This window comes from Antedon mediterranea, chromosome 8 (genome assembly GCF_964355755.1).
Source record: "Antedon mediterranea chromosome 8, ecAntMedi1.1, whole genome shotgun sequence".
Classification (NCBI taxonomy): Eukaryota; Metazoa; Echinodermata; class Crinoidea; order Comatulida; family Antedonidae; genus Antedon; species Antedon mediterranea.
In genome coordinates, this window is record NC_092677.1 from 6,496,432 (window position 1) to 6,512,371 (window position 15,940).

A 15,940-nucleotide genomic window follows, 5' to 3' on the forward strand; every position below is an offset into this window, starting at 1 on the left:
GTATCTGCTGCTCACCTGTGCACCCTGATGAAATTGAATTTGTGTTTTGGGGAGAATCATTTAACCTTAACATCATACAACAGTGTGAACATCGTATTCTGGCAAAAATTGCGCACAGAGGTAAATAATAGGATAGTTTATGATTTATTACTATGCGCAACTAATACCATTTCAAAATTAAACATAATGATTAAAATAATTACACTTGTTATATAGGGACAGTGTTTGGTGAATTAAAGGCGTCATAGGCGCTCCATGTACAGTTTGTCACTTTGTTGTCGTTGAGGGCGGGCGATTACAAAATATTCATGATGAACAACATGGCTGAAAAATCGACAAGTTCTGAAACTACCGATGATAATTCAAGTGGTTCACGGCTGGCAATCGACATAAAAACGCGAGAAAAAACACAAGAAATTGATCCAGAATTAGATGAACTTTTAGATAGTATGTTTTATCAATTAATTAAAGCCAAGGCCTAGTAGCTAGGCTAGATAGAGGCTAGCTAGGCCATGGGAGGCTAATCCGCCTCTCTAGGCTAGCCCTCCTCTAGGATCGGAACTCTAGGTCTAGAGGCCTAGTAGGTAGGGCCTAACTAGACCCAGTCCTACCTAGAGCCTAGGCCTAGTAGTAGCCTAGCCTGTAGCGGGAATCTAGGCCTACCTACACTATTTACTATTCACGTAGTAGAAGAGAGTTAGACTAAAACTAAACTGGTTTGTTGCCATAGCCTATAGTATAGGCATATATAAATGAAATGGGAATCCAATGAAATGGCCTACTTGCTACCGACCGAGGCGAAAAGTCTACTCTAGCTAGGCCCTAGCTAGGCCTAGATCTAAACATGTTTATAGAATAGCTAGCTAGATCTCCCTCTAGAGGCTAGAGCTAGTACTTCTACTACTACTTTTTTTTTTCTTTATGTTTCGAGTGCACAATAGCGACCACCACGGCTTAAGATACAACAATAGAATAGTATTGGGCCTAGTAGCCCTATAGAGGCTATTTTTTTGTATTATATTTAAAAAACTAAATATTAAATATTAGGCCTAGTATTATTTAAATTCACCTGCTGGCTGCATTCTCAAATTTAAATAATTATTCTTTTTTTTAAGGTGTTTTAGAGGACTTAAATGAAGGACCAGCAAAAGAAAATGTCAAAGGTGCTAAATGTGATTCCCAACCTGATGTTAAAAAAACTAAGTCTGCTGCTACAAATAGTGTACAAAAAACAGAAGCTGTAATAGAACCAAAAGATGAAAGCACAAAGGTAATCAAATTATAGGCTAGCCAGACAGTCAACTTAACAATGTGTAACTGTAATTTGAATTTATAAGGTTTCTATGCACATTCGACCTTTTGTGTTGCACTTGTTTGGTCAATTGTATGACCCACGACCCGTGTGAGAGGTGCTTCATGGATGCGTCATTTACAAATAAATATTGACACAGGGGTGTGTCGAAAGACCTACCTACCGCTAACCGTTTTTCCAGTCATGTATGCTTCATGCCTACACTGTAGGTATCTCTTTCTTTGCTGAATCGTGTAGTACTTCACACATATATTATAGTAATACACTACACGATTCAGTAACTTTTATGTTCAATGTTCAATAGGGTTTGCTATGTTTTTTGGAGGTTTGCGGGGATTAGCTGCGTTTAGCAATGTTGTACCCTTAACAATAACATTAACAAAAGATATCTGATTTGCTGTGTCATTTTTATACTCGAACTGGAAAAGGAGGAAAAAAATTCACCAAATGTCATTATTTTTCAAATTTGTTTTTACAGAAATATGGGCCTTCCATACCTCCTGCTCAGGAAGCACTTTTCAATGAATTATTTGGATCATCAGAAGTGGCTAGCGAGGCCACTAAAGAATTTCAGAATGCCATGCAGGATTTTATGAAGGATATAGAGGAAATGGGTGGTAACCATTCACCACCAGACTTTGCCAACTTTTTTGGAGCACCTACTGCTCAACCTCCTGCTGCAGGAGCTTCTCAACCAAAAAGTGATGGCACCACACCTCTACCTAACAATCCAGCGGATTTAAACCAAACTTTGGGGGAAACATTTCAACGATTATCACAAACAGCTCAAGAGTTGCAGGTAATGGTCATTTATTTGCAAACAAATATATAATCAGCTGGGCTCGCACTGGCCGGTCGCCATGGCGAAAACGTTTCCAGATTGGCGAAAAATAAAACGGTTACTTCAGCCATTTTGGCGATGACATATGATAAAATAGATAATTAAATAATCATTTTGGCGAAATTCCAACTAAAAGGTCCATTTGTCGATCTCCAAGCATTTATTTTGTTCGTTATCACGTTGTTTACTTCAAGCTCCATTTTTCGTCAACTTGTTTCGTTGTACCAGGCGTCTCTTTGTTATTTCAAAAAGATGGAGATAGCAGAGGTAGACTGCACAGAGAGACAGACGTTACACGACACATGGATGATGAAGTCTACCCAAACTATCACGTGTTGTGCGCTGCACAAACGACTACGTAGCCGACGGTCGGCTAATTACCGGGATTGTCTATTTTTCGATAGGGGTGTACTTTTCAGATTAAAATGAAACATTATAGTATCTTCGATGAATGACGTCTTAATCTTATCGAAATCAAAAATGTATGCGTTATGCATTTTAGAGTCTTCCAATTTAATGTAGTTTCATATTTTACCCTTAATAAACTTCCCTCGTGCGTCAGTGTAAACAAAACAACATGCGGGAAATGGTAGAGTCTAACTGGGATTTAGCTAAACACACACGTGAATCTGAGCGGGGCCGGCCGCCGGCTTCTGTTTTGTTGTGTAAATAAATAATAATCGGGATAAATTTCTCGCCCTAACAGAAACGCTTCGGCGCAGCCTTGAGGAATGGAAAGACGTGTACTCTGTGCTTTGGCCTATATTATCTTACGTTCAACAACGATACGAGTGTTCGTTTGCTAGGAATTTTCCTCAATATTTTTAGCATACGATATACCGTTGCGTTGTTGTACATAATTTTGTAGGCCTAGGCCGGCGTTTCTGCACTTTAGCACATCTTGAGCATACCCAATTTAAAAACATTAACCTGCTGCGCGGCGGTGATTCTGAGTGACCGTGAAGTCTAGGACACGATTTTCGCCTGGTACGCGATGGAAGACGTCACACACAAACATGACCAGCCAAGCGTAAAAAACAAAAGTAACATAGCGTTCAGGAGATTTCAGAAAACTGTAAAATGTTTCTTATTAAATTGATAACTGTATGAATGCTGTATGATTAAAAACAATTTGAAATTGAACAATTGTTTTGATCATGTAAAAAAAATACAAAAAAAATATTTTTTTTAATCATATACAATACAGTGATTTAGGCATGGTTCTTTATCTCAATGCCTTACAAAAACGTTCAGGGAACAGTGTATAGACCTGTTGACATAGATAAATTGACTAAAATGTTTTTACCACTATATTTCAACAATTTTCAATTTTGGCTAAAAACCGATTCATTTGGCTAAATAAAAAACTTTGCCTTTAGCCATTTTGGCTATAGATAAACTGATTTGACTAAAAAAAATATTTTGACTTTCGCCAAATGGCTAAACAAAATGAAATGTTAGTGCTACCCCAGATCGGCAATACTTAGGTATGTTTAGAATAGATGCTTAATACTAATAGAAGACAGCAAAGTAATACCAACCAGGCAGGCACAGTACTGTACTTTTTAAATTGCTACCATATGTTTTGATATTTTAGTATCTATGAATTAGATTGTGAAAATTAATGTAGTCTTGTAGGCTAACTACCAGTGCAGTACTACCATCATGCCTCAGGCTTTTGTCTTTACCAAGCAATCGAACACATCTGTCGTCAACTTGTTACTTACTTGTTATTTGTTTGCATAGCTATCCCCATTATTGGGGACATTTCGAAGTCATTGACATTATGTTGACATAGCACAACAATGAGAGACGTTAATTTTGATGAGAAGGTCATGGAACACTAATTAATTTTAAAAACAACTAAAAACCTGGGACCTGTAACCCTTGGTAGGGACCCTGACGGGTACTTTCCCTCCGGGTCAAAGGGATCCCGAAACTCATCGGTGGGCAGGGGCGCTCATCTCCCTGTTCAGGACTATTTCTGATGATTACCCAACCAAACGTTATTTTACTTCTATCTAAAGCATAGTTATATTCTAAGCAGCATTCTTCTGGTGCTTGCCTTCCATCTAACCACCTCTCAATCAGAGTATAGAAATAGAAAAACAACCACTGTATGTACATTAAACAATTTTGATTGTAGTAGGCCTAGAATGTTATAGCACCCTCTATTTTAAATTATAGCAACTTGAATACCACTTACTAATACTGAACGTACAAACGTATTTTTAATAATAGCACTAAACCTAAATCTGTTGCCTACTGTTCTTTAATTTTAAATTATTAATTAATTAATTATTAATTTGAACTTTATTCATTAAATCTATAACAAAACATGAACACAATTTAAACTTAGGCCTACTGAACCGAGACTGAAAAATTAAATTAATGGCTATTATCTTATTCTCAGTACTACTACACTATCAAACTTTATGTGACAACAAAATGTGATGTGCCCATATGGACATGATGATGTCATATCACTACTATATTTGGGCACATCATACTTTTTTGTAGTGATATATGATACCACTGTGTTATAATTGAACATTATCTTTATACTTGAAAGAATACATAATTTAATATAGGCAAAATGTCATTAGCCTAGTTATAGTCTAAACATAAAAGATTAAATGATATATTCAGACCACACAAAATAATCTACCAATTAGTAACTGATCATATTGCAAATATTTCATTATACTGGCTTGTATTGAAACGATAATATAAAGGGAAAAACACAATTACTACCGTATTTCAATCCTCCTAATAATGTACACAATTGTGTACAGCATTCAATGAAATTGTTGCTGGTAATTATGAAGCCCCTTTCAGACCTAAATTGAATTGAATTGTGCAATTTAGCCAAAAGGTTTAAAACTCTAAAAATAGGATAAGAGATCAAGCACAACGGAGAATTGTTTTGACGTAAGAGAGAGAGAAAAAAAGAACTGTGACCGTATTTATACTTCCATTCAATGTTTATAGTACATTATACTTTACATAAAGTTTGATAGTTGGCATTTCCATGAGATAGTGGACATGTCCTGAAAATTTCATATTTAGACAATTATCATAAATTATATGCCCTGACTGCATTCCATATAAGTTATACTTCTATAAACAAAAAAAACTTATTGCAATTTCTTTAATATTTTTTAGAATATGAAGAAAATATCGACATATTTTATTAAGTGAAAATAGTACTAGTAGATACGTATTTAGATAAATATTTTTTTTACAAAATTCCTTGGTACTGTAGGGGTCTGTTGCACAAAGTGTAAAAATGTGCCAGTATGTACTCAATTGATCATTATCTTTCCTTTAATAAAGGCCAATTCAGAATGTGTCAGTTAGACTGAGTTCACTTTAAGTATACAATTGTTAAAAATAGATTACTGTATTCATTAAATGAACAAAAACATTCACACTTATGCTGTGAATTATCCGTTTTTCGCAGGGAGATGAACATATGTTTCGTTCAATGGGAGATTTAAATTTAGGTGGTGGTGGTCCAGGTGGTCCAGACAACATATTTTTACCAATGATGCAAGAAATGATGCAAGGTTTGTTATCAAAGGATGTGCTCTACCCATCATTAAAAGAAATAATTGATAAGGTATACATTGAGGATGATTTTTATTTAACACCTGAATAAATTCCTGTTTGATTTGATGATTGTTAGTCACATGGCATGTCACATGCTGTGCAATAGTACATACTATGTAATGATTGTGTAAAAGTACTTTTCATTTTTTTTTTTTTCATGTATGAAAAACCTTCTAGCATACGGTAAATAAATCTGCGTGAAATCCAATAGCATCTGTTGTTTTACGAACAGAAGCAGCAATGCGCACAACGTGATCTCTCTTTCACAACAAAAAGATCAGAACAAGGAAGCTATTGAGATGTCATATAAAACAAATAATGAATGTTTTTATATTTGTGCGCTAGTAAAGTAAAGTAAATAAAAATATTTTCATTTGGTGAAATATGAAATTTTAATTTCGCCTCATGATAATAGGATTTCATCTTTCACCTCATGACATTATTTGTACTATCGCACTCATAAACATTCATTATTTATATAATAATTAGCATACATAATATGTATTGTATGACTAAATAAAATCCCACCCACTTTAAGCTAAATTCATTCCATTGTACCAAGCAATCCAAGTATAATCCAACCCCTAATTTTTCACAAATGATCAAGTTTGAATTAAAGTTTTTGTTTTATTTTTTTGTATTAATTTCCCTTATTTATTTCTTCAGTACCCAGAGTGGTTAGAGAACAACGAATCATCTTTAGAAAAATCAGAATTTGAGAGATACAAAAAACAGCAAAAAATGATGGGTCAATTATGTGACCTTTACGAAAGCGAGAAGTCAAGTGATCGCCAGGAGGTCAAACAGCAGAGGTTACTACAGATCATTGAACTTGTACAGCAGGTTATTATTTTTTGTTTTACTAAACATTTATCAAATGACTAATTTACAAGTGGCTGTTAACAAAATCTCATACAAAGCATTACATAAGCTGTTCATCAAGTCCCATAATTTGCCAACAATTGTACAGTGCAAGACATGTTTTATCATCATTGCTAATCACTTTCTATGGAAAGTTCAATGTACAGATACATTAAATCTGTTATCAATGAATACTTTGCAATTTTTTTTTTTAATTCAACGAGAAGAGCATTCCCATCAACAATCATTCTTAAAATTTGAAATTTATTTGTTTTTTTGCTTTTCAAGATGGAGTCTCTCGGACAACCACCAAAGGAGTTAGCAGGAGATATGGTTAGTCAATGTTTTTATTGTATTCCATCATCATTTATATAATCATAAATGACAGTTTCTCATCCTCATTGTTATTAATAACATCTTCTACATAATTACTTTCATCATCATCTTTAACATTTCCTTTATAATTCTCTCATTACAGTATTTATATCCTTTCATAATCATTATTGCCATTTAGCATTATTCTCTTATAATTGACATTAATAACATCATTATCATGATCATCAATTCCATAATTATCCTTATCTTTCTTCCTTCTTCTTTCATCATTCTTTATAATCTTTATCATTTATTACATTGTCATAGTTATCTTTAACCTTATCATCATCATCACAATCATCATTCATCGCATTGTCATTATTATCGTCATCATTATCATCATCATCATCATCGCAATCATCATCATTTATCGCATTGTCGTCATTATCGTCAACCTTATCATCATTACAATCATCATTTATCGCATTGTCATCATTATCTTCAACCTTATCATTATCATCATCATCATCACATTCATCATTTATCGCATTGTCATCATTATCTTCAACCTTATCATCATCATCATCATCACAATCATCATTTATCGCATTGTCATCATTATCTTCAACCTTATCATTATCATCATCATCATCACAATCATCATTTATCGCATTGTCATCATCTTCAACCTTATCATCATCATCATAGCTTTTTGAAAACCAAGGTATTTTTGTAAAGGGAGGAATTAAGGAATCTAAATATTGTGTGTGTTTTCTGTAAATTACCGCAATGTTGTGCTTACAAATACCATTCCGTCCTCAGCCATTTGGATTTGACCTTGATGAAAATGGATTGCCAAAATTCCCAGGAATGCCTTCTGGAGAACAGTGTGCCATCATGTGACCAGCAACCTCGGTGAACGAACCAACAGATGTGGGTAGTGCCAGAAGTACGGTAGCCCTAAGGTGCCATTGATCAGCTAAAAGGTGGAAATTATGGTGGCTCGTAGGTGCCACCATGTGATGCATTCCATTTGATGTGAAATTATTCTGGAGTATAATGATAGAGAATGAAAATCTGAGTGAATTACCGTTTGATATAGTGTACTGTAATAATTAAGATCATAGTATATTATTGTGGTTTATTATGTAATATTGTTTTACTTTACAAATTATTTAGGGTATTGATATATTATTTTATTAATAAGAAATTATGATGTCATAATAATTATAAATACATTTTTTTATATAAATAAGGCTGATACAGGATTTTAAAGAATATTTTATTTAAAATTGAAGATAAATTTACAAATGTTTAGCATAGTTTGGATGAGCTTTGTGGATTCACCAGAGTATAGAACTATGCAGTATTAAAAATGTATTTGAAGAGTGGCAAATGTTTTTACAGCCACATTTGTTATTAAGCAGCTGGAAAAATGTTGATGGCACCAGAGAACCGGAGCATCATCAAATTTAGTCAGCCAACGCGAAAACTGAACGCTGCCGGATAACAATTGTTTGTGCAACAAAGAATACAATTCACTTGTTTGTTGTATATCTGAAGAGGTCGCTGCACAGTCAAATACCGGTATATACAAGGGTCAATTCCCTGGTCAAGTCCCGCTAAATCCAGCCATTTAAAACCTGATAACCAATGATTACTGTATTGATTTGATTCAAACAGATAACATTTATTTCGACCCTCAACCAGAGGTTTTCATGGTTAGAAAAAAACGCCGAAATTGAGGATCTTTGACGGTTGTTACAGCATAGTTAATTTGCAGCACAGATATCACTCATGTTAAAAGCAATGTTATAATATTTAACAATACATGACACCAAGAAGCTTGGCACGCCGCCAAATTGCCACCATAATTGTTATTTATAGCATTCAATAACGGATTTTCAATTCCAATTTTAACACGTATAGTATTCTCTATACATCAGTTCTTATCATTTTAAGTACTATCAATAATTAAATACTTTATCTTATGGTAAAATAATTGTAAATCGAAGGTATTATTACATGAAGAAAGTGTTTGAATGACCGCCAGAACTAGTAACACAGTTCAGTGCGAATAATTGTGTTAAAATTGAGGAATCGGCGGAAATGTTGTATCCTTGTCTCGCACTAGGAAGCAACGCGTTAAGGCCAATTAACACAGTCAGATGGGTTTTTTTTAAACATTTTCACAAAACGCGGAGCGGACGGGAGAGGTTGAGTGGCAACGCCGCGCGCACAGGATAGTTATAGATTGTATGTGGGACAAGCTACGCTGTTTCCGTTACCGCTCACCATCAACACAAACAATTAGACCAACACGTTGTTAAATAATTACTGACTTTAGAACTTGCTTACCAATCAAAGGGTGCAAATCCAGGACCACAAATATAAACATTACAAAGACCTTAATTTGAAATGAGATAAAAGCCCTAGTGTTGTCTAATGGTAGGCAGTGTGGTCTAATGGTAGGCAGTGTGGTCTAATGGTAGGCAGTGTGGTCTAATGGTAGGCAGTGTTGTCTAATGGTAGGCAGTGTTGTCTAATGATAGGCAGTGTTGTCTAATGGTAGGCAGTGTTGTCTAATTGTAGGCAGTGTGGTCTAATGGTAGGCAGTGTGGTCTAATGGTAGGCAGTGTGTCATGGACAAAATACAGTATTACTTTTTTGGTCCATGGTCTGATATAGAGCCTATCAAGCAGTGTTGATTAAGCTTCTTGGTTCCCACTAGAACTCAAAGTAATGAAGCGAATTGACCAATCCAAGCGATGGATTATTCGAACCCTTCCTTGTGATTGGTCAATTTGCTTGCGTTACGGCTTGTTTGACGTAAGTTCAGCAGGGAATACAGTAATACAAACAATTAGCCTAATTACCCTTTTTCAATATTCAAGGAGAGAAATGTAGCATCATTATGTATAGTTACGTAATTTTAATTCTAATCATGACTTGACTAAACAAAGCTAATTCCTCAATACTGAGAAATTTTACTGTGTAACGGTAATTATGGAGAGTGATGATTTGAAATACAATGCCCCAGAGCCATACTTACTGGTAATTGAATGTTTAATATCTTAGATGTGTCGTTTCGAACTAAATAATAGAATGTGATTGGTGAATTCGTCGATGATAATTTTCAAGAAGGTTTCCGACAGTAGCATGCTTGTTGCAACACGTATAAAATATCTCGGTAAACGAGTTTATTGTAACACATAAATTGTACACATCAAAAAGAGAGTTTGATGTCGCCTTCATTCTTATTCCTAACAAATTAAACGTCACTTTAATTTAATTATGAGTTCTTCATTGTGTAATCTGGTAAGCAGTGATTTTCCACATGCTCTGGGTGGTGATCAAGTGGCAATTCACACAATCAATAGTAGCATCATTCAGCCAAGTCTCTGTTAACACAGCTATATTTTATCGACTTTGAATTTATAAATGGTGGCTTCAAGTAGTAAACGCCTCGTCGAAAAGGTTACGATACGAATTTGCGTTATTTCTAGGCGTCGTCCGTTATTTGGTTTCATATGCCACCGGTACTCGTGCCACGTTGTTTTTTTAATTAAGGGTATATTACACAATACAATCATTCCGTGAAAGCACGACTGTTTTATTTAACAAGGCGGCGTCTTGTTAATAAAGCAGTTTAAACTCATCAGTTTTTAAACTTTTGCTTTACTTTGTTATTAAATTGCTCCAAGATTGCTCCTATCTTAAATCAATGCGGAAGTCATGTCATTCAAAAGCAGTGCTCTGATTTTTGCCGCATACTACTCGACTTTGGAGGTTCAGTCACAAGCCTCGTGTTGCTAAAAACATTTTGGCAAAAAAACTCCATGAAAATAGAACAATAAACAGATCTTTTTCCATGCAATAGAACCAGTATAGTTTAATTTTGTAATCCTATTTCAGTCCCATGAGCTTTATTGTTGTGATTCTTTACAGTTATAAATGGTAAACTACTAACAGTAAATCACGTTTCACGGTTTTGTTAATACGCAGGTTGTCAATCTAACGATCGAATGTATTATACAATAACTGATGTTGGGATTGCCTATTGGATTATGACAATGTTTACTCGTGATTTGATGGGCATTTGAAATGTTAATGTAATAATAGATTGTTCAATAATAGAACAATCAACGGTATACTGAGTTATCGATATGAATCGGGATTATGATCAATGATAATTGATGACATTTAATTTCGTAAATTAACTTTATATTAAATCGCTTCATCAACGCCTCCAGTCAATATCGTTTCAAGTTATATACATCATTGAACCAACCATGCATGTAGTCAAATAGGCATACAATATTACGCGTATACAGTGTTTGTACGTATTGCGTTTTCGAACAACTAATTATGATTTAAGATTTAAAGGGAAACAATGTAGATTTTAGCACAATAACGAACCATCCTGCCTAAAAGAGAAGAATTTGGAAACAAGTCGTGAAAAGCGTATGTCTGAATGACGGAAATCGTTTCAAGAGTGAAAGAGGGGAATTCCATAGAGTGGAGTTGTGGCTTGGTGGTTACAATGCTTGGCTACCCCAAGGGTCCTGAGTTCAAGTCCCGTCACATGTCAGGATTTTTTCTAAGGTCAAAATTACAACTCCACTTAAAGACTTGTAATAAGACTGTTTATGTAGAGCATCTTGTGTATATATGTTTGTCTTGTGAACCTCTGAGGGCAGGGCCGTAGCCAGGATCTGTCAAGGGGGGGTTCGGACACTAAATATTTAGGTAAACCCCCCTACCCTCCCCCCCCCCCCCCCCGCCCCCCCAGCCTGATGCGAAGCGAATTTTGTTAAATGACACCCTAGATGGCCGGAAAAGACACTCTCGTGCAGCATGCTATATAACCAATGAGCAAAAAGATCGTACTTTTTTCCGCCTCCTCAAACACGTCGATAATTTAAATGACGATAACTATTTGTTGCCGTATGTTAGATGTGCGTGCTCTGTGCGGAACCGCCGATTGTTTGATCATTTACTCCGTATTTTGTTTTGCGTTCAAGTTCAATGCGAACGTATATCTAGGAGCAGCCGCGAAAAAAGCACACTGGGTGAAGGCAAATGCTATTTGCTAGCTCTATCTATAATATTTATTTACAGCTATTTGTTGAGGAATATAAATATGTAAATAGGTGATATTGATACATTTTAGTACGTATCGGCTGGTGGTCTAGAAAAAAATAATCGGATGCCATACTGTGAACTACAGTACTTGATACCAAAGATATTATAGTGTAAAATATTAATATTCACTATAATCCTCTATGATACATTATACTTTATAGTCACACATAAATACTGATGTACGTCGGAAGGCTATATACTTTATGCATGCTGCCTGACTGCCAGCGATCTAAACAATTATAGGTACGCAGTTGTCTGGCGGTGTCCTTTGTACGAATCGTTCGTGCGCCAGCTCGCCATGAGACGCGTCAATATCATGTTACATGCAGGGACCAAACATTTATTTTTCAGGTTAAAATCGGCAATTCATTTGCAGCTTTTAGAAATTTACAGACACGTATCACTAGTTGACGCTCATACAGAGAAGAAGGTTCACGAACAAGTTTACGAATTTTTCAATTTACAAACAGCTTTTTGTACTGTGGGGCACGTATTTGGAGGATTTTTGGAGATGAGGGTGAGGTATTGGGCATGTCGGGGATGGGGGGTTCGCAGTTGGTTAAGGGGGGTTCGCTGTAAAGGGGGGGTTCGCCCGAACCATAAAAACCCCCCCTGGCTACGGGCCTGGAGGGTCCCTAATGATCAGCAATTGCTGGATGGATCACCCTCATTAAATATGGTAAAAAAAATCGTGTACTACTGAATTATTACCATCATGTATGTTTGTCTCTTTGCCTTACAATAGATTAGAATCCAGGTGCCTCTCCAACCAAAATAACAATATTAATAACACATAAACAAAGAGGCTAACATTAAGATGGATTAGCCAAATCTAATCTTTCAGAGTTAGCTAAATAGTTTAGTAACATGTATTCTAGAGTAGCTTGTATTTTTGTAGCGCAGTAGGGCTACATCAGGGATAGTCTTTAGATCAAAGCGAATCAATCAAGACATTTTTTTAGAGCATACTTATATAGCAAATAATGGAAATGATGTGTTTTAATATTAGTACCAAGCATAGCGCACTAATAATCACATTGTCAAAATAGCGATCGATAAAATCCTTGAAGCACATTAACGGATCCGATTTCCACTTTAGATTGCTAATCATTAGTTCTCTGTTAGTTAATTTTACTTAAAAATGACTGCGCTAATGTTATCTTTCTTAATAATAGTAACAGTAAGTAGGCCAGCTATTGTTTAAAAGATAGAGCGTATATTATTATATTTTAATAGGCCTATAATAATAATGCCATAGTAACTAAAATTAGTTGTAAAGCTTGGTCCCCACAAGTGAAGGATGTAACGCGACGTAAGTGATTTGACCAGTCACACCAAGGGATGGATTATTCAAACAGTGGCTTGTCATTGGTCAACTCGTTTGCGTAGCGCGTACATTTGCGTTTCGTCTCTGGTGGGAACCAAGCTCATGTCCGCAGTGGTTTTAAGTCCTCCTTTTCCTTTCATTTTTAGGTATTTTTTCGTATGTTTAGTTGTAACCAAACTTTAAACCATGGATACGCCACTTGTTTTATTATTAACATACTTCTTACCTACTGACACGTTTATTTCAGATAAAATGTATGCATTACGGGGCGCCATCAGACCTACCAATTGTTTGTCTTTCGATACAATTACAAACCATATTTTTTTCTTTGAATACAAAATAAACTAAATTTACGAACCATGTTTTTTTTCTTTACAAAGCATTATTTATTTTTCTATTTTATCTTTCAAAAACAAGTCTACCATAATTCTTTGGCTTTTAGGCCGGCGCCCCGTAACCGAATACTCCGGTGGTCGCGTAAATGTTTATTAATAACCCGTACTGATAATGTCATATGGAATAATTATATCTTTTCTTTTTATAAACGTCTTATAATAAGCTTGTTGATGTGCTTCGTGACTTGGGTTTATCGTATATTAAACATTAATTGTCGTATACGCATGCATATGGGATTAACGTTAGTCCATGCATAAGTAATGTTGTTTTGAACTATATTGTAGGATTTCTCATTAAATTGTATTTTCCTATCTAAGATTAACGAACAGTGATTTTATTGGTACGTGCGATAGATCTGGACGTGTGGATATAAGAGATGCGTGTTGTTTATTTTATTTACTTAAATTTATACAGGAGAACATGATTTTAAAAAATAAGATGAAAAATGAAGATCAATTAAATCCGACTTATATAGGTTATTTTGTAGTTTTAATAAAGTTAATCACTTATTATAAAATAACATAATAAATGGTTAAATTCAACTAAAAATCCTTGGCTGGCTGATAATTTGACAATTTTTCGCTTTAAAATACATTTTTTCAGATAAATAAATTTTGTTTAGATCCAATTTTTGGTCAAAGTGGACAACTATTATGTGCCATTAAAATTACATATTTTTTAAAAAATGTAAAAAAACAATTTTTTTCAGGGGGACAATACATCTTTAAAACTGGTTTACGAATGATCCTGTTTAAATAATGTATAACCAGAGCAAAGAGACTCGAATCAGCTCAAAGTGTAAAAACATGGAAACATCCCATGGTATAAAAAAGATATAATTGTTGCATCTGCTAATATCTGTCTACACCAATTAGTTTTCAATAAAGGTCTAATAACAGTGTATATTTAACCACTTCAAACGAATCAATCTCACTTGGTTCCCACTAGTAATAAGACGCAACGCAAGACGTGTGCCCAACGCAATTAATTTGACCAATCACGACACGATATACTGTGATTGATGAACTTGCATCGAAGTGGAAAGAAAGATTCATAGGATAAAAAAAAGTTGCCACTTGTTGATCCTTATCTATACTATAGGTGAGAGTGTATGTTTGTTCGTTTCTACTGCACTTATCTATACATATGGGGTATCAAAATGACCGCAATTGTACCAGGAAGGTTCTATATTATATTTGAACATTATCCGCCATATTGGATCCAAGATAGGGACCAAAATGGAGTAAATATGCCCCACTTTTGATGTCTGTTCGTTTTACAAATGTCTGTTTCTTCACACGTAACCATAGATATGAGGTATGAAAATGTAGGCCTATGAGAAGGTTTTAAACTATATTTCAAAAAGTCGGGGTTTGATGGAAGGGGATGAGGGAGATTTTGGGAGTTGGTGTTGGGGATGGTAGGGATTTTTCCCAATGTTATATGGACTGATTAAAGCAATAGTTATTTTTACTTACATTCCAATATTCGTCAACATAAACTTAATGTTTGTTGTCAATTAGAATTTCAAATATGTTTATGTAATTCTTAATATTACTTGTATTGTCAAACTGTCTTTGCTTATCATTCAACCGATTGTTAGGCAATTATTTCTGACATGGCGATCTATAAAACATCATTTTACGTATAACATTTTCGAGGAAAAAAGAAGAAATATATATTTTTATTAACCTGGGTATTTTTTAACGCTTTGATTAGATATAAGAACGTATAATCCGGAAGATTGTTAATAATATATAATATTAATAATAGAATTACGTTAAATTAAAGTTATGAGACATTGAATATAACAACATAAAGTGTTGATGCATCGAATCATCATTTATAGAGGTATTATAGCAGAATATTTCTTGAGTATGTACTTTAATCGGCTGATCTCCGGTCTGCTGTTCAATTACAGGGGTCTAGCTGAGCCAATTCAGTGAGTTCATCAGTGACCTGTCGAAATTTATACTAATTCGTTTTTTCAGACAAAACATTAGTTATTACAAAATTCGCAAACATTTAAATAGTAATGTTATGTAACAATGGCCCAACACAAGTGGGAACCTCGTCAATAATATTCGAATGTGATGGGTTTTTTTGTATGTGTTCAGGATTTCTTATTCTG

General features: G+C 34.8%; 1 protein-coding gene across 1 annotated transcript; it reads left to right on the forward strand.

Moving 5' to 3' along the window:
* The first annotated feature begins 320 nt into the window (after nucleotides 1-320).
* Nucleotides 321-10,885, forward strand: LOC140057571 (peroxisomal biogenesis factor 19-like). Its single transcript, XM_072103286.1, has 7 exons — nucleotides 321-447; nucleotides 1,116-1,270; nucleotides 1,791-2,111; nucleotides 5,617-5,775; nucleotides 6,432-6,608; nucleotides 6,915-6,959; nucleotides 7,764-10,885. The coding sequence occupies exons 1-7, from the start codon at nucleotides 321-323 to the stop codon at nucleotides 7,842-7,844; spliced, it is 1,065 nt and encodes a 354-aa protein (XP_071959387.1). The 3' UTR covers nucleotides 7,845-10,885.
* The last annotated feature ends 5,055 nt before the right edge of the window (nucleotides 10,886-15,940 follow it).

What these genes read in the sequence shown, in the direction of transcription:
- LOC140057571 (XM_072103286.1), top strand. Translation starts at nt 321, where the DNA reads ATGGCTGAAAAATCGACAAGTTCTGAAACTACCGATGATAATTCAAGT. An exon ending in ATTAGATGAACTTTTAGATA is followed by an intron (nt 448 to 1,115) that starts GTATGTTTTATC and finishes CTTTTTTTTAAG; the next exon opens with GTGTTTTAGAGGACTTAAAT. An exon ending in CAAAAGATGAAAGCACAAAG is followed by an intron (nt 1,271 to 1,790) that starts GTAATCAAATTA and finishes TTGTTTTTACAG; the next exon opens with AAATATGGGCCTTCCATACC.